The 14869-nt window shown below is 38.0% G+C and overlaps 1 protein-coding gene across 3 annotated transcripts in view; it reads right to left on the reverse strand.

Moving 5' to 3' along the window:
* MYBPC1 (myosin binding protein C1) overlaps positions 1 to 14869 on the reverse strand; it is an 82958-nt gene that overhangs the window by 14465 nt on the left and 53624 nt on the right. For all 3 annotated transcript variants that reach the window (XM_086754512.1, XM_086754504.1, XM_086754494.1), the window contains 9 exons: positions 13645 to 13751; positions 12265 to 12398; positions 10996 to 11152; positions 10252 to 10356; positions 9414 to 9602; positions 7852 to 7986; positions 2820 to 2987; positions 2240 to 2328; positions 657 to 852 (listed from right to left, as the gene is read on the reverse strand). In XM_086754512.1, the coding sequence (XP_086610638.1) occupies positions 657 to 852; positions 2240 to 2328; positions 2820 to 2987; positions 7852 to 7986; positions 9414 to 9602; positions 10252 to 10356; positions 10996 to 11152; positions 12265 to 12398; positions 13645 to 13751 (1280 nt within the window). The remainder of the gene's footprint in view (positions 1 to 656; positions 853 to 2239; positions 2329 to 2819; positions 2988 to 7851; positions 7987 to 9413; positions 9603 to 10251; positions 10357 to 10995; positions 11153 to 12264; positions 12399 to 13644; positions 13752 to 14869) is intronic.

The following is a 14869-nucleotide window of genomic DNA, read 5'->3' on the forward strand; positions in this document are numbered from 1 at the left end:
GCCAAAACCAATGTCAAAAGAAAGCTGAGGTTGCAAAATAAAACTTTCCAAAGTTAAGACTTGTCAGAATTATGAAAAACTTGACTACTTTGTGAATATGGTTTCTAATGTGCATATGCTCTTTAATTGCATAAGGACTTGGGATTTTGGAAAAGTTAAAAGCAGTTGAAGATGTGTTCCTAAAAGACAAAGTTGGACAATCATTATAAAGGCTATGCTACCAGTTTTGCCTATTATGTAGAGAAATAGATGGTTAAAAATGAAAAGTGAATGTGTTTTCTTGTCTGTCTTTCCTACTTTCGAGCACTTTCCACATTTAGGATTTCTTCCACGTTACACTTGTGACAAAGTTACTATGAATTTACTACCATTTCTGGCTATGGATAGCACTCAATAGGAAAAAGTTTGCACGCTGGATAGACAAGAACACGAATAGCATAACACTGAAAAAAAGAGACTGACATATTTCAACAAGCATCTGCCATTGTGTAGGGAGGTTTACTTAGAGATCACAAATCTATAGCCAAGTAATTTGATGTGGAGAGTTAGCACTGTTGAGAAATATGCTCATTGGGATTCCTCTCTTTTCCTACAGCCTTGGAATGGCTGAAGCCTGCTTCTTTGGCATGTGTTTATTTCTATTTCTCAAAACATACCAACAATCTGAATATCTATAGTAGCTTTGTCCTCCAAGTTCTCTACTTGCACTTTCATGTTATATTCTCCAGAATGGTTCCTTTCTGCCTTTCGGATGAAGATGATAGTGTCATTTTCAGTGTTGCGGATGTTGATTTGATTCTTGTCGATTGGAGAACCATTTTTCTGCCATGATACTTTTGCCCTTGGTCTCCCCTGTAAGAAACCAGGAAACAATTTGTATATGATTTTGGGAGAGAAAAGAGGGGGAGAAAAAACAGGTTTATTTCCCATTTTCCCCAAATGTGAAGTAAAAACCATCCTGAAAGAAACTGAGAATTATTTTATAAATCATACAGCTTTTGAAATGTAATCATATTAATTCACCTAAAATGCAGCTTTCTTTCTTTCTTTCTTTTTTTTTATGAGACTGAAAATATTTACAAATTGTGTCTAAATTGAATATTTAACTTTCTGGCTAATTTTGACAATTATTTTCCAGTTTTCTGAAAGAAAAAGGGTAAAAAAAACCAGAAAATGCAGAACAAAATGTTCCACCTTCTGGAAGTGCCTACATTCTCTACACTGCCAGTGAAAGAGGAAAGTAGTGGACTAAACACCAAGGGATCCCAAACTCTCTTCTTTCATTGCAAATGCAGTAAAAATAGTTATCAGGTAGGCTGGATTGACATCTTTTGTGGTGAGATGTGTACATTTTTGGCACAGTATTACCCAATTTAGGTACTTAAATCAGAATAAATTCCACCTGCTTTACCATAGGATTTGCCTTTCAGAGGCAAACAATTTACAAGTGCTGTTCAAAAATAGTAATCTCACACCTTTTTGAATGCTTTGTCTTAGAGAATAACAATAGAATATTTCTTTAGCTTCTCAAGAGCAGTGTGCGCTCTAGTGTATTGCTGATCAAGCTTTTATTAGGCTTTTAACAGCCTTGTAGAAGCCAGATTATGCCCACCCAGTATCTTCAGGTGTGCAGAAATGAAATAGAAATGAATTCCGCTGTGATTCTTGTATTCAGAAGAACAAGGACCCTGCAGATAGAGAGGCAGTGACTGTTGTAAAAGGCATGGGATTGAAGGTTAACATGATGCCATGGGAAAATGCACTATATTTATGGAAACAGACATATTACAGCTGTGATCTCAAAGATTTAAAAGTTGCAGTTTCTATAGGAGACAGTGAAACTCTGCCTGCTCTTCCTCTCCCTTTTCCTCTCTCAAGACAAGAAAATTATTAAATGCTACAGTCCCACCCTTGCTACCATATCTAATTACTGCCAGTGTAACCATTTTGCATTGTGTTAGTGATTATCTCACATGTAATGTCTACTGTGAGGATTTATAAGAGTCCTTTGGATGCCAGATTTCAAATCAGTCTAAGCTAGTTACCCAATTCATTAGTTGGCTTAACATAATTTCTTTGACATGTCAAAGCAAAAGCTTTCAAGTGCCTGTGTGTTTCAGTGTGCTTCCACCTATGATTAAGTTAATTCACTGACCTACCAAAGTTACATAGAAAAAAGTTTAAAAGCAGGAGTATAAGAAAAATAGAGTATTTTCCTGCCAGGGATTTTAGTTCTTACCTGGAAAGGAATAACGAGATTCACAGTTTCTCCAACTCTTCGAGTATAGGTTTGTTTTAAGTGTCTTGGTAGACGAATCTTTGGAGGTTCTGAAAAAAAGCCAAAAGTTTGTGTTTGACATTTATCTTCTAACTGAGGCAGCACTGGTGGGCATCAGTATAAGTAGGAGACTGTGTCCTCTACAATTCCCAGAAGTGGCTAATGAGTGAGGTATCTTAAATTTCTTGATCCCATAATGCTACATGCAGTACACCGTTGTTGTTTTTTTTGTAATACCCAATGCTATGGTGGTAGGAATAGGCAAGAAGCTTAACAACACTTATAAAAGTGGTATCAAGTTCAATTTCTGCAGAAAAAAAAAAAAAGCTGTGAAAGCCTGACCAATAAAGGCTCAGAAATGAAACAAATAGAAAGAATTATTATTTTTTTTAAAGATGGCTTCATGATTTCTAGCCACTGCACAATGGCTTTGTAAGACCATATCTTCGATTTCCAACAAGTAAGTATTAGCCTTAAAAAAACAGAACTAAGTATGAAAGCAAAGTGTATTTGTGAGTGAGTGTAGGCAGGAGGCTCTTACCTATCACTTCCTTGACTAAAATAGGCTGTGGGTGGTACCTGGGCTCACTTTCACCAGCAGCATTCACAGCTTTTACTCTCACAAGGATTTTCGAGCCAGTCGGCAGTCCATTGATAGTAAACTTCGTTTTGTCTGTCAGCTCCGGGTTAGCCACGATCCATTCATCAGCTAGGTTAGGGAAAAGAGGAGGTGAGGACGAATCGAAAGAACAGAGAATTATAAATACATCCACTGCATGAATGAGAGAAATCACAGAACAGTAATAGATTTATTATATTCTAATTAATACCTCCATTTTGTTTTTCTAATAATGCTATAACATTATATTGATTTACTGTCATATGTAGGAATAATATTTCAAACCTTAAAGGTTTTCTCCTGCTTTTATATTTACATTTAGAGAAATAAGTGTTTTTAGAATATGTCTGTCATTTAATTGTACCAGAGAGAAAACTGATTAGTTTTTAAATTCAGTTGATAGAAAACAAAAGGGACATAGACTGTATTTCCAAAAACACTCATCATTGCTTTAACAGCTTCCCCTGAGAGAAATGGATTTTACAATTAATTTCAATAATATCACAATTAGAACAGCATTGACTACCCTTGAAAGTACCACTGAGAGCACAAGGATGAGAGAAACACAGAATATTTACAAATTGCAATGAAATGCCATCTCTCTTCCTGCCTTTAAAAAAGGAAGGCTGTGTCAAAATTATTCACACAATTACAGCATTCTCGGATTTATTATCCTGCCCCTAGGCAGTCGCACGTAATCCACAAAGTGATCATAACAGTACAGTCTTTCAGAAGAGCATCAACTACAAATTATACTTTCTTTTCCACCCAGTCCTCCAAACATAGATTGCTTTAACACTGCTGGTACCTTAGCATTTGGAGTCATATTTATGCAGTAGCAAGTCCGTACCAATACCTTCCACATCACATAAAGATAGCATTATAATATTGGCACAGAAGAGAAGACAACTATTATAAACTAGAGAGCCCTGCAGACTTAGCGCGCAATACTGTGGTACATTTTCATGATGGCGTGTCTTACTTTTAGGAATTAAGTTCTCCTTCAAGCTGCTTCTTTCAGCTTCTAGCAGAAGAGGATGCAATCAATGACTGTTTCCCGAACACCTCCCCCTCCCCTTATACATGCACTACAGCAAATTCTGTAGGCTGTTCCCCCTAAAATTCACTCTCAGAAATTTATCTTTACTTTTATGAAGAGAGTTTTTCTTTCATTAAAGAAGGTTTATATCCTTTGGTAAATACTGTACCTTCCAGGTTAAAAGGTGGCTCCACCAATTCCTCAGACTGATCTGTCGATATACCTTGTGAGAATCCATCTTTAAAATTAATCAGAGACACCCACTTTCACACAGATGGAGCATTTTGTCAGTGGTTAGCAATTCCTGTTAGTAAGTATGCAAAGATGCTGGGCTTTAAAGATTTAGAGGACCCGTATTTAGGGAAAGAGATAGGAAGAGGCCATCTAGATCAAAGAACAGTTATACATGATGCTCACAGGAAAGCTAAAGGATAAAGGAAGAGGAGGAGATAAGGTTGATCTGGGCCTGATCACAGCCCCAGAAAGATGAAAAGAAAGAGACAATAGGAACACTTGGAAGAGAGAAATGAAACAAAATGATGATGGAAGAAAGTGTAGTAGGAGAAGGAAACATATCATAGAAGAAGGAAGAAATTAAGAGAGTAATTCTAAGTAAGAGAGGCAGAAAAAGAGAAGTTTTGGAAAAAAAAACTTGGAGAAACAGTGGAAGAGAACACATTTAGGTAAAGGCAAAACAGAAAGAAAATAAAAGAAGGTCAAAACCATGGATGATGACAGATATGATGTAATCACTAAGGCTCTATTTCCTGGACAAAGCTATCACTGCCTTGGATTTTCTGGTATCCTGGACTTTGCTATTTTCAGGATAATAAAAATACTGTTCTAGTATCTGTATGTGGTCTTGGATGGGTACACTGGCAAAGGCCACAGCCAACAGAAACTCTCCAAATTGCTTATTTACTAGTTATGAAAACAGATCCTCTGTGGCTACAATGGGCCTTTAAAGGCAGATAAACATAGCATCCTAGGGAAAACTAGGGCCAAGCTCATCAGACCACCCTTGAAATGTCACACAAGAACCGGTTGGCAGCATACATTACTAGGAATTGTCTTCTGCAGTGTCAACAAGGTTTGGTCTACTCCACATCACCACAGCCAGAGGTGCCAGCTGGATGTTGTAAACTAGCCCTGGGGAGTTCTGTATTCGTATTATTCACACCTATGCAGTGCTGGATCCAGATACTCATTATGAGACTCCAGTTCAGTAGTACACATAGAGAGCTGTCAAAGGTGCTACCTTAGTTAAGAAGTCCAAGCGTCCACCATGTTGAGGTTCAGACTAAAGGGAGATTCAGACTATGAGGTTCAGACTAAAAGGAAATGCCAATTTTTGCAAAGCCAAACCAATGTTCATGGTACATGATTCTTCTAAATTATATTTTTATATATATAGTCCTCCTATTTTCAGGTTGTGGTTTCTCCTAATGATTGCTATGATAAGGAAGACTCAAAAAAGCCCTCTTTTTAACTACTTCAGTAACAACAATGAAAGAATGGAGAGGGAGAAGACAAATGAGTTTACAAACAGATAACTGAAAGAAAAGAACAGCAGAATGAATATAGACAGTCATAAAAAGTACCTTGAAATGAAAAAGAGTTATTAAACATTATAGAAGAAATTAGTTTAAGGCAGAACAGGCACTGAAAGAACTGAGAAGAGGATGCACTGCAATATTGTAAGAAAGAAAAAAAAGAACTGAACAGAGAAAAGGAGGTGTATTCTGATAACACATCTTTTTAAAATTGGTATTTCTACTAAGCTTGCTTTTTCCTAACCATCATCATAACATATATACATAAATTATGTCAATTGTGTATATATAGATGTATATGCATATATAGGAGGCATATATAGATATACATAAACACTCAGCTGTGTAAAATACATTGTACCCATTGTATTTTAACTGAGGTGGGTAACAATAAAATGACAGATTTGATTGCCATTTTGTTGTATCTTCATATGTTTTAAGCCTATCTGAAAAAAAAAAGTAAATAATTTGTTCCATTCAACAGATATACAATGATCTTCTGTCTAATAGTCCTTAAAAGATAGATTTGGAAGAGTCCTCTGAAAATCATAGTTTGTATTAGCCTCTCTTGTCACCTAATTTGGATATCATGCTGTAATGTCAAGTGTTTTATGACAGTAGCATGTTACAAGCACTTGTAGCTTCTCCCCGCCAATGCTAAATAGAGCTAGAGCTTAATATTCGGGACACACGGAAATCCTCACATTGACAGTCCCCTTTATATTCACATACATCTTGTCCGTGCCACGGAAACATTGTGGGAATGCTGCATCTTGATGTAAGATTGCATGCTTACTTGTCCTGAGCTGTTCCCGCAGCTCCCTCCCAATATACAAGGAAAACCCTTCCTACCATTCCAGCTGTGTCTGCCTTCAGGTAATCTTCTCCAGACCTCTGAGCTTCTTGCAGTCTGTTCCTGCTCCTTACAGATATTCAGCTCAATACTACAAGACGCTGAGTGCTCCTGAGAAAAGCCAGTGGTTCTTCTTCACTCCCTCTCCCACTCGGCTGAGTGAGAGCTGAGAGCACTCTGCTCCTGTGGTATCTGACCACTTTTGTGAGCTACTGTTTTCCTGGATTGTCTGAATCTGAAACACGTGACAGCGTGAGTGATAAGTTCTGACCTGTACCCCTTGTCTCCAGGCTGTGGACTGCATTCATGAAAAGCTTTCATTGAAATAAATTCCTTTATGAAAAAAAGGTATCTGACTCATTGCTTGATTTACAGCGCAGTGGAGAGCAGCAGCTAGTGGACCTGAAGATAACTGTGTCCCATTCATCCAAACACACAACATTGCTGAAGTCCCACTGATTGGTATTTGCCCCCAGAGGCTGAGTATTGCACATACAACTCCAGTCTATTTGATACTTACCTAGGTGTCAGTGGATTTTACTTTTTGAAAATAGACAATTTGATGCCAATTCAGAAAAAAAAAAAAACTGCTGGAAAAGACTAAGTTTCTACTGCTTGATCACCAAAGACTCTTAGTTGTAAAATATAAATTGTATTTCCCTATTCCTTGTTATTTTACTCTCTTAAGCTTATTCAGTCTCTTGCACCTTTACCTTTCTCGTTCAATTCTGTATAGATTTATGTCTTAGACAGACATAGTTAAAGATCCTGTATCTATCTTGGTGAAACACTGGAACAGGTTGCCCAGAGAGGTGGTGGATTACCCATCCCTGGGAACATTCAAGGCTAGGCTGGATGAGGCTCTGAGCAACCTGATCTGGTTGGAGATGTCCCTGCTCCTTGCAGGGGGGTTGGACTAGATGACCTTTAAAGGTCCCTTCCAACCCACACTATTCTATGATTCTAACTACACTGAAATGTTGAAGAAATTCAGGATCCAGATATTAACTTTGCATGCCTAGATAACTTCTACAGACAGCTATTGGAGAGGCTGTTAGTCCTCAGTATTGGGAACTGGCACTTGAAGTAGCCAGTATGTAAAGATAGGGATTACCACACTGAGGACCTCCTGTCCCTAAAATCCAGCCGACCTGCAGTTATAGCCATTCATTATTTCCTATTCATTCTTCTGTCCACTCTTTACTGCATCGACTCTTCATTTAGCTCAAAAAAGAGGATAGCAATTAACACAGTACTGGGTACGCTACAACAGATGATATGGCTTTTGATTTGGATTTCAGATCAAATGTAAGATGGGTTGAACTGCAATCAGTGGGTGGGATCTGGAATACAAACCAAAGGAAGCCTGCAAAAACCCCTGCTGCTCGAGATTTTCTGACTGATTAGTCTCTGCCTTGAAGTGAGAGCGCCTGATGCCTGTAAAGAAAAAATGGAGAAAGTTTCACCTGCTTTCACTATGAGTAACATACCACAGTCGTTGTCACTTACTTCCTTCGAAGCAGTACTCTACAACATAGCCGTCTAACCCTGCTGCTCCAATGTGGTCTGGTGGCCTCCATTTCATTGTAACTGAGGTATCAGTCACTCCATCCACTGCCAGGAGAGTTGGTGGACTGGTAACAGCTGAAGCAGGCAGTGTGAAGAAGGCAGAAAACAGTGTTACAATTAAAGGTTTACATTTATGGTGTGTATTCCTCTAATTCAGCATCATGGGTGAGAGGCTAAATCCTGCCTACCAGGTGTTTCAAATCATCCCTGGCACGTCTTTTCCAATTAGGACCAAACTACGAGAAGCAGGTACCTCATCCCATATTTGCTCATAGCCTAACCCAGAGTTAAATTCCTCCTGCTGAAGAGTGAGAAAGACAAAGAGCAGTGGGAGGCAGAACAGAGAAGCTATGAGTAGTGTATTCTATGACAGCAGGTATTTTCTGGCAAGAGGAGAGCATGCTGTAGCAATATCAGCCACCTTCTTCCTCCTCCTCTGCATTGTGGGGGTGCTGCTGAGCAACCTTCACTGGCCTACAGAACAAGACACCTTTCTTTTACAGGGACTTGTGCTTGTCACAATAGTTTGAAAATTTGTTTCTCTTTACGAAAAGGCCACCAAATTAGTCTGTCACTAGGTGAATGACAAGGCCCTCTAGCTGTTACGTTAAGATAAGGCAATAAGATGACATGTAGAATAGCATGAAATATGACCTAGCCTAATCTGGATTGTCTGTAAAAGGGTATTGAAAATATGTGATCCCTTGCTGGGAAAAAAAGCCCCTTCCTCAGCTAATGGGCATCCATGAGGTATAGAGTGAAATTAGGAACTATTCAAATGTGTCTCCTTATATGACTTATTGTAATATTGGACAAATTAACATAATTTTTTTCCTTTGATTTCGACCTTTATGATAGATTGTATACTTGTTAATTTTTTTTTAATGGAAAGGTGTGGATTATTTGTGAATACTTGTACATTTTTAAATGGCCAGTTACTATGTAACAGCAAAGCATAAAAAGTGAAATGTGAACGAAAGTCTCATTTTCATACAGTGCTGTCTGCAAGTAGTGATCTTTAGATTCTGGTCACTTTTCCTGACCATTTTTGGTCAAAATTTACTGTCTGACTGAACTTATAGCAGCAGAAAGACACACAGAACAACCAAGACTATAATCCATCATCTTGATCAATTCTCTAAATTGCCATTTTGACTGGCAATAATTTGACTCAGGAGGCACCCATGATACACAGAAATGCGTAACTGTTAGTTCTGGTCCTTAAAACAGATTAACAATATTGGCCATACCAGGCTCACCTATAGGATGTCACTTTTTTATTGTAGTGCACCATTTTTCTGTCTATACATCCTTGTTTCTCATTTATAAAAGACTATAAATCCTTCAGGGATAGCCATATAGTTTATGCAGCACCTAATAAAGACAGATCCTGAGCAACAGAACTGCGGCAAGAACTACAGTTATATAATGAGATGACTGTAATAATGTATTCATTATAATTTTTTAAATGCATCCATATCTCTATGCTCTTGAGTACTTACCTAAAGGAACAAAGGACTTCGAAGGCATACTTGGTTTGGAAATGCCTATTGCATTAACAGCGAATACACGGACCTCATAAGCAACACCTTCAATCATCTTCTTTGGCTCAAAAGTTGTTTCTTTACACAGTTCAAAATTCAATCTCATCCATCTGGAGCTTTGTTTCTTTTTCCTTTCAATGAAATATCCTATTGACCAAACAAAATTTTATTATAGCAAGTGGCAGCATAAAGCTCAATAGTGAGGGATATATTTTTTGAGTGCCCGGTGGCATTTTTTCTGGATACACCTCCATATGCCTTTCTAACCTCAGAGTGGCTTAGGCGTTGTTGTTAAATTTTTCCCATTGCAAGCTATCTGATGGTCACCGGTTTGGCTTTCACAGACACATGCGAACTTTTTTTTCGGACTTCACTTACAGCACCGCTGTATTTAGTTTCGAGTGAAAAGGGCCTGATTCTGCTGACCTCCGGGCCCCTCTGATTTTCCTCTTGGTTCAGTGTTTTAGGTGATATTCCAGTTTACTCAGTAAATTGTTTCTGAAATTCCTGCTAACATTCAAACAGGCTAACTTTTCAAAATTTGGTATTATAAGAGATTGTCTTTCAAGTCAGGGGATAGATAATGTGGCAACATACAACATGACAAATCTCAAAGCATTAGAAAAACAGGTATCCAATAAAGTTAAAGACTGGATAGAACATTCTTCAGACTGGATAATAGAAGTGCATCTCTTCAGGGCCTGAGCTATACTCTGATCCTATGGTGTCCATTTTTTGTAGTTTGTTTCTTTTGTCTGTATTAGAGCATCACCAGACAAGAAAGAAAAGTATGTACCTAAGATAGGTGATCCACCATCATTTGCTGGAGGTTCCCAGGTCATAACACACCAGTCTTCACCCACCTCAGTCACATTTGGTGACTGAGGAGGATCAGGAACATCTGTTGTAAACAAAGCAAATATTATTTTTAAAAATATATTTTTTTTCTTTTTTTTTTGCATAAGTTGAAATAAAAAATGTCAAATAAGAAACAAATCTGAATAGTTTTTGAGTGCCACAGGATTTCCTAATGAGGAGAGAAAGAGAAAGAATGTCTTTGTGGATCCTGGCAGGCAGTTAGGAAGGGATAAATGCCAAGCTCTTCAGCACAGTCAAGACACGTGAGGGGCACTTGAGGGCATGTGGTAAGACAGAGCCCACAGCCACACGGAGAATGGAGAGTGCTAAGGACAGCCTGAGGTAACTGCACAACTCTGGCCCCTGCATGTGAGCTGGCAGCAGGGTGATAATTAACTCCTACTTAAATCCCGTGTTAAGCTCCTGTGACCTTCAATAACACTAAGCCTTAGTAGCCTTGCACCTCAATTCCACATCAGAACATGGGGACAAACAGGGAAACGGACGTTTTCTGAGAGTCTATAACAGTTCAGTAGCTAGGGAAGACAGCCTCTACAGAAAAGACCAGAGGAAGAATTTGTCTCTTGGTGGGGTGCAGAAAAGTAGGGTTCTTCAAGGAGCGTTTACTGAAAAGGGCTGTGATGAAAGACATGACTCATGTGCACTGTTCCACGTGACTTACCAACCACTTTAATGTTGATTACAGCTGTGTCCTCTCCAGCCTCATTCTTTAACATTATTCTGAAAGGACCTGAATCATCCCTCTCAGCTGAATCAATGACCAGACAGCTGCTATCTGGATATGTTTCTGCCCGTATTCTTCCACTGTCTGTGATCCACTAGGAATCAAAGTAAGCAGAGGGAAAAGTCATATTTTCTGGATTTGAGAATCAAAATGGTCAAAAATCAAAATCCAAATGCAGTATAGTACACTTTAGCAAAAATACTGAAGCAACCATAAGAAAAAATATACTAAAGCTCAGAATTTCGGTGACCTAATGATTACAAAAATGACAAAATAACTGAGGGACAAATAAATAACAGTAACTGTTTAGTCATCAGTTCAGCCTCTCAAAGGAAGAGGCAGTAGTCTTTTGAGCAAGAATATGCTTTTGTCAACACTACCTGTCATTAATTTGATGGAAAGAGAGTAATGGATTATCCTAAAAGTCAGATTGAAATGTAATTCATTTAGTTTAAAAGTCAGAGTGGTTGTAATCGTCAGTAGTTTATCCTTACAGATTTCAAATGCTGGCACATATTTTGGAGGAAGGGCTCTCCTAGAATGATTCCCTATTTGAACAAGTCCACAGTGGTGATACTGGAATTAATATATGAAAAATAGTAGTCAGAGATGTGACCAGATAAGTCTGATGAATCCAGTAATAATGTGTTCCAGCTTCCACATACCACAATGAAAATTTAAATGTGAAAAGTAGCTTTTTGGTATTACACAGACAGGGATTGTTCTGTGCAAAGTTTTACTTTAAGGCAACACATACAAGACACCGATTGCCCAGCCTATTGTTTCATTCAAGACTTGACACTCCATCAGAATTCATTATTCATTTTCCAAAACCAGACCATACCATGGCTTCCTGTCAAAACCTGGCAGCCATTCTAGGCAGTATGTACAGAAGAAGTAGCCATGTGGTAGGTTTTCACTAGTTTTCTTCTGCATCTCATATGTCTCTCTCATTTACAATTTATTTTTAGCAAAAACATATTTTATTCCTTTGTAATTTCAGCCTTTCCTTAAAAAGATCCAAAAAATACTACATAATATTTATCCATTTTACTCTTCATTTTTGAGTGAGGAGAGTTTTTTAGATAAAATGCATCTCCTCCTTATTTTCTGCCATAAAATCAATGTCTTCACAAGGCTAAAGTCTATTTTTTGAAGGAAAAGGCCCCCTTTTAAGCTAAAGAAACATGTATAATGGCAATGTACCTTGTCCCCTTTACTCCACATGACTTTTGGAGTTGGCTCGCCAGTGATGGGGATCTCAAGTCGTAGTTTGCTTCCTGCCACTACTGTCACAGTGTTACCTTCCCCAAGACCATCCAGGTGGAGTTTAGGAGGATCTGAAAAAGAAGATATTGTCCAAATTTGCCATTTGGCTGCCACTCTAAGAGTTCAGTGACCTGGCACAGGTCTGCATCATAGAGAAACTTATTCTATGTCTTTTATTTTCCTGGTATTTTTAGTCAACTGATTTTTTGTTCAGAAGAAAATTTGTGAAAAAAAAAATATTTTTAAGAAAATATTTGTCTGATGGAAAATAAATCATGGCACCATAGAAATTTTGAAATAGTAGGACCATTAAAAAAAAATCTATCTTCCTATGGCAGAATTATGTATATTCAGGTAACTTCGGGAAGAGATTTAGTCTAAGTGGCTCTTGAGAATTTCCATTGGAGGCTTTCTACAACATCTTCTACCATGATTCAGACATCACTGTTCTTAACAGTTTAAAGACTTTTCTTAAGTAAATCCTTTTTCTGTGAATGAAATGGTCACTTTTATTGTTACCCATGTGTATGGAGAACAACTGGTTAATATCCTCTTACAATTTCTTTAAATGTATTGGAAGTTATATTGGTGGGCACACCCCTCTAGAACCGCTTTCTTCTTCATTCTGCCTAAAACTTGACAATACTTAGAAAACAGATATCCCACTTCCTTCAGCTTCAATTATAGAATATATTTTCTAAAACTTTGGTAATTTATATTGCTCTCCTTATGACTTCCAAGTCGCTGGTTGCTGTTAAGAGCCAGTGGTATTGTTGTGGGAAGAGTTAAGGCCTTGTTTTATTTTTATTTGAAAGACTGGGATCATTAAGAAGCCTTCTGTTTTGCTGAGTAAATAAATCTGGCCAGAAACGTTTTGCTCTGTAGATATCATTTAACATACTTAGGGGATATGTAAATATGTACCTATTCTACTAATCTTTTACTGAACTAAATCACGTTTTGTAATGTCAGCAGGCCAATTCCTCAAAGAAGACAACACTGTATATCTGAAAAGAGGATAGCAACATGTGTTTTACACAAACAAAAAATAATGGTTTAGGTTTAAGAGTTGAACATCGAGAAGCCTTCCCCAGGAGCTCCCCCGGGCTTGTAAACTATCAGCAGATCCTGAGCACAGGCAAAGTGCTCTCTGACTAGCTCACTTGCATTTCGCCAAACCAGCATGTCTGTTTTCTCTGGTAGATGCCTGCTCAGAGGAAACAATCTGATTGTAATCAAGGATATTTCACCCTGCTTTTAATTTCCAAAGGTCAGAGGAAGAGATGTTATATATAAGTCATTGTGCCATATACTTACCCACAACATGTACTTTGCATGGAATATTAATATTATAGGCATCTGGTACAAACATGTATTCACCCTCATCATCAACAGCAGCACTTGCTATAACAAATCTGTGGATTCTGTGAAAAATTGAAAAAGAAATTGATATAAATTCTTTTTGAAGACTGCTGGAAGGTAAAAGGAAAAAAAATGTGTGAAAAGTTTAGGAGATCTGTGGAAGTGTGTAAAATTACTGACTAACAATCCTTTGCTGGCTGCTTAGTGGTATTTTAGCTGATTAAATACTGTGTGATTTGTGCAGAATATTATTGAGGCAACCACCAAATAATGTAACCAATTCTACTATTTCTTGTTTGAACACAGAAGTAGAAAAATACAGGAGTGTAATCTCTTCGACACAGAGATTCTGTGCTGCTGCCATGAGATTGTAATTTGGTTGTTCAAGAAGAAATCTTTAGGTGATCTGACTGTGGGAATATTCTGACTTTTGTTAGACCATCTTTATGACAGGATCCAATCTACTTTTTGTTTGCCAGAATAAATGGGTGAGCAAAGCGTATGCTGCTCTTACTATCTAACTACGTCTCCCAGTATGACAATATTTTTGCTGTCCTGTGACCCGCTGTGGCTAAGCTTTGTTCAAGGTAGGACTGACCCCTGTGCCCTTCCTGCTCCCTTTTCCCTCAACTCACCCTATGGGCCTACATGGACCGTGGGGAGCTCCTTCACTGTCATTACACATCTGGCACTTGTCCCTTACTGTGACTTAAGCAAGTGTTATGCAATCAATACAAACATTTCATAGCCTGTTTAGGAGCATCTTCACAAGTGCTGTTCCCAGCTGCCTGAATGGTATGCTAAGCTGAAGTGAAGGGAATGTAGTTAAAGGTAGGACATGTTTTTGTTTTTTGGTTTTTTTTTTAACTGACAAATGTCTATGAAAAATGACAGATTATAAATGCAAAGGGACCTGATGTCATGTAGGCAGAGATATATGGTCTGAGTTGACACAAACAGAAATTACAAGAAACTACAAGAAAAACAGATGTTTAAAAGCTGTATATTTTTAATGATGTCTAGAAATTATTTTACTTTACTACTTAATATCCCATACTAGCAACAGCAGCAATGTTAAGAAAAATGAATAGCTTCAACTTAGACGGATCTAGGGCTTTATTAGTGTCCTCCACAGCCAAAAGACACAAGATGAAAGGGGGCAAGGAGACATGGCTTTTAT

The sequence above is a fragment of the Chlamydotis macqueenii genome, chromosome 1 (genome assembly GCF_036417535.1).
Source record: "Chlamydotis macqueenii isolate bChlMac1 chromosome 1, bChlMac1.mat, whole genome shotgun sequence".
NCBI classification, from domain to species: Eukaryota; Metazoa; Chordata; class Aves; order Otidiformes; family Otididae; genus Chlamydotis; species Chlamydotis macqueenii.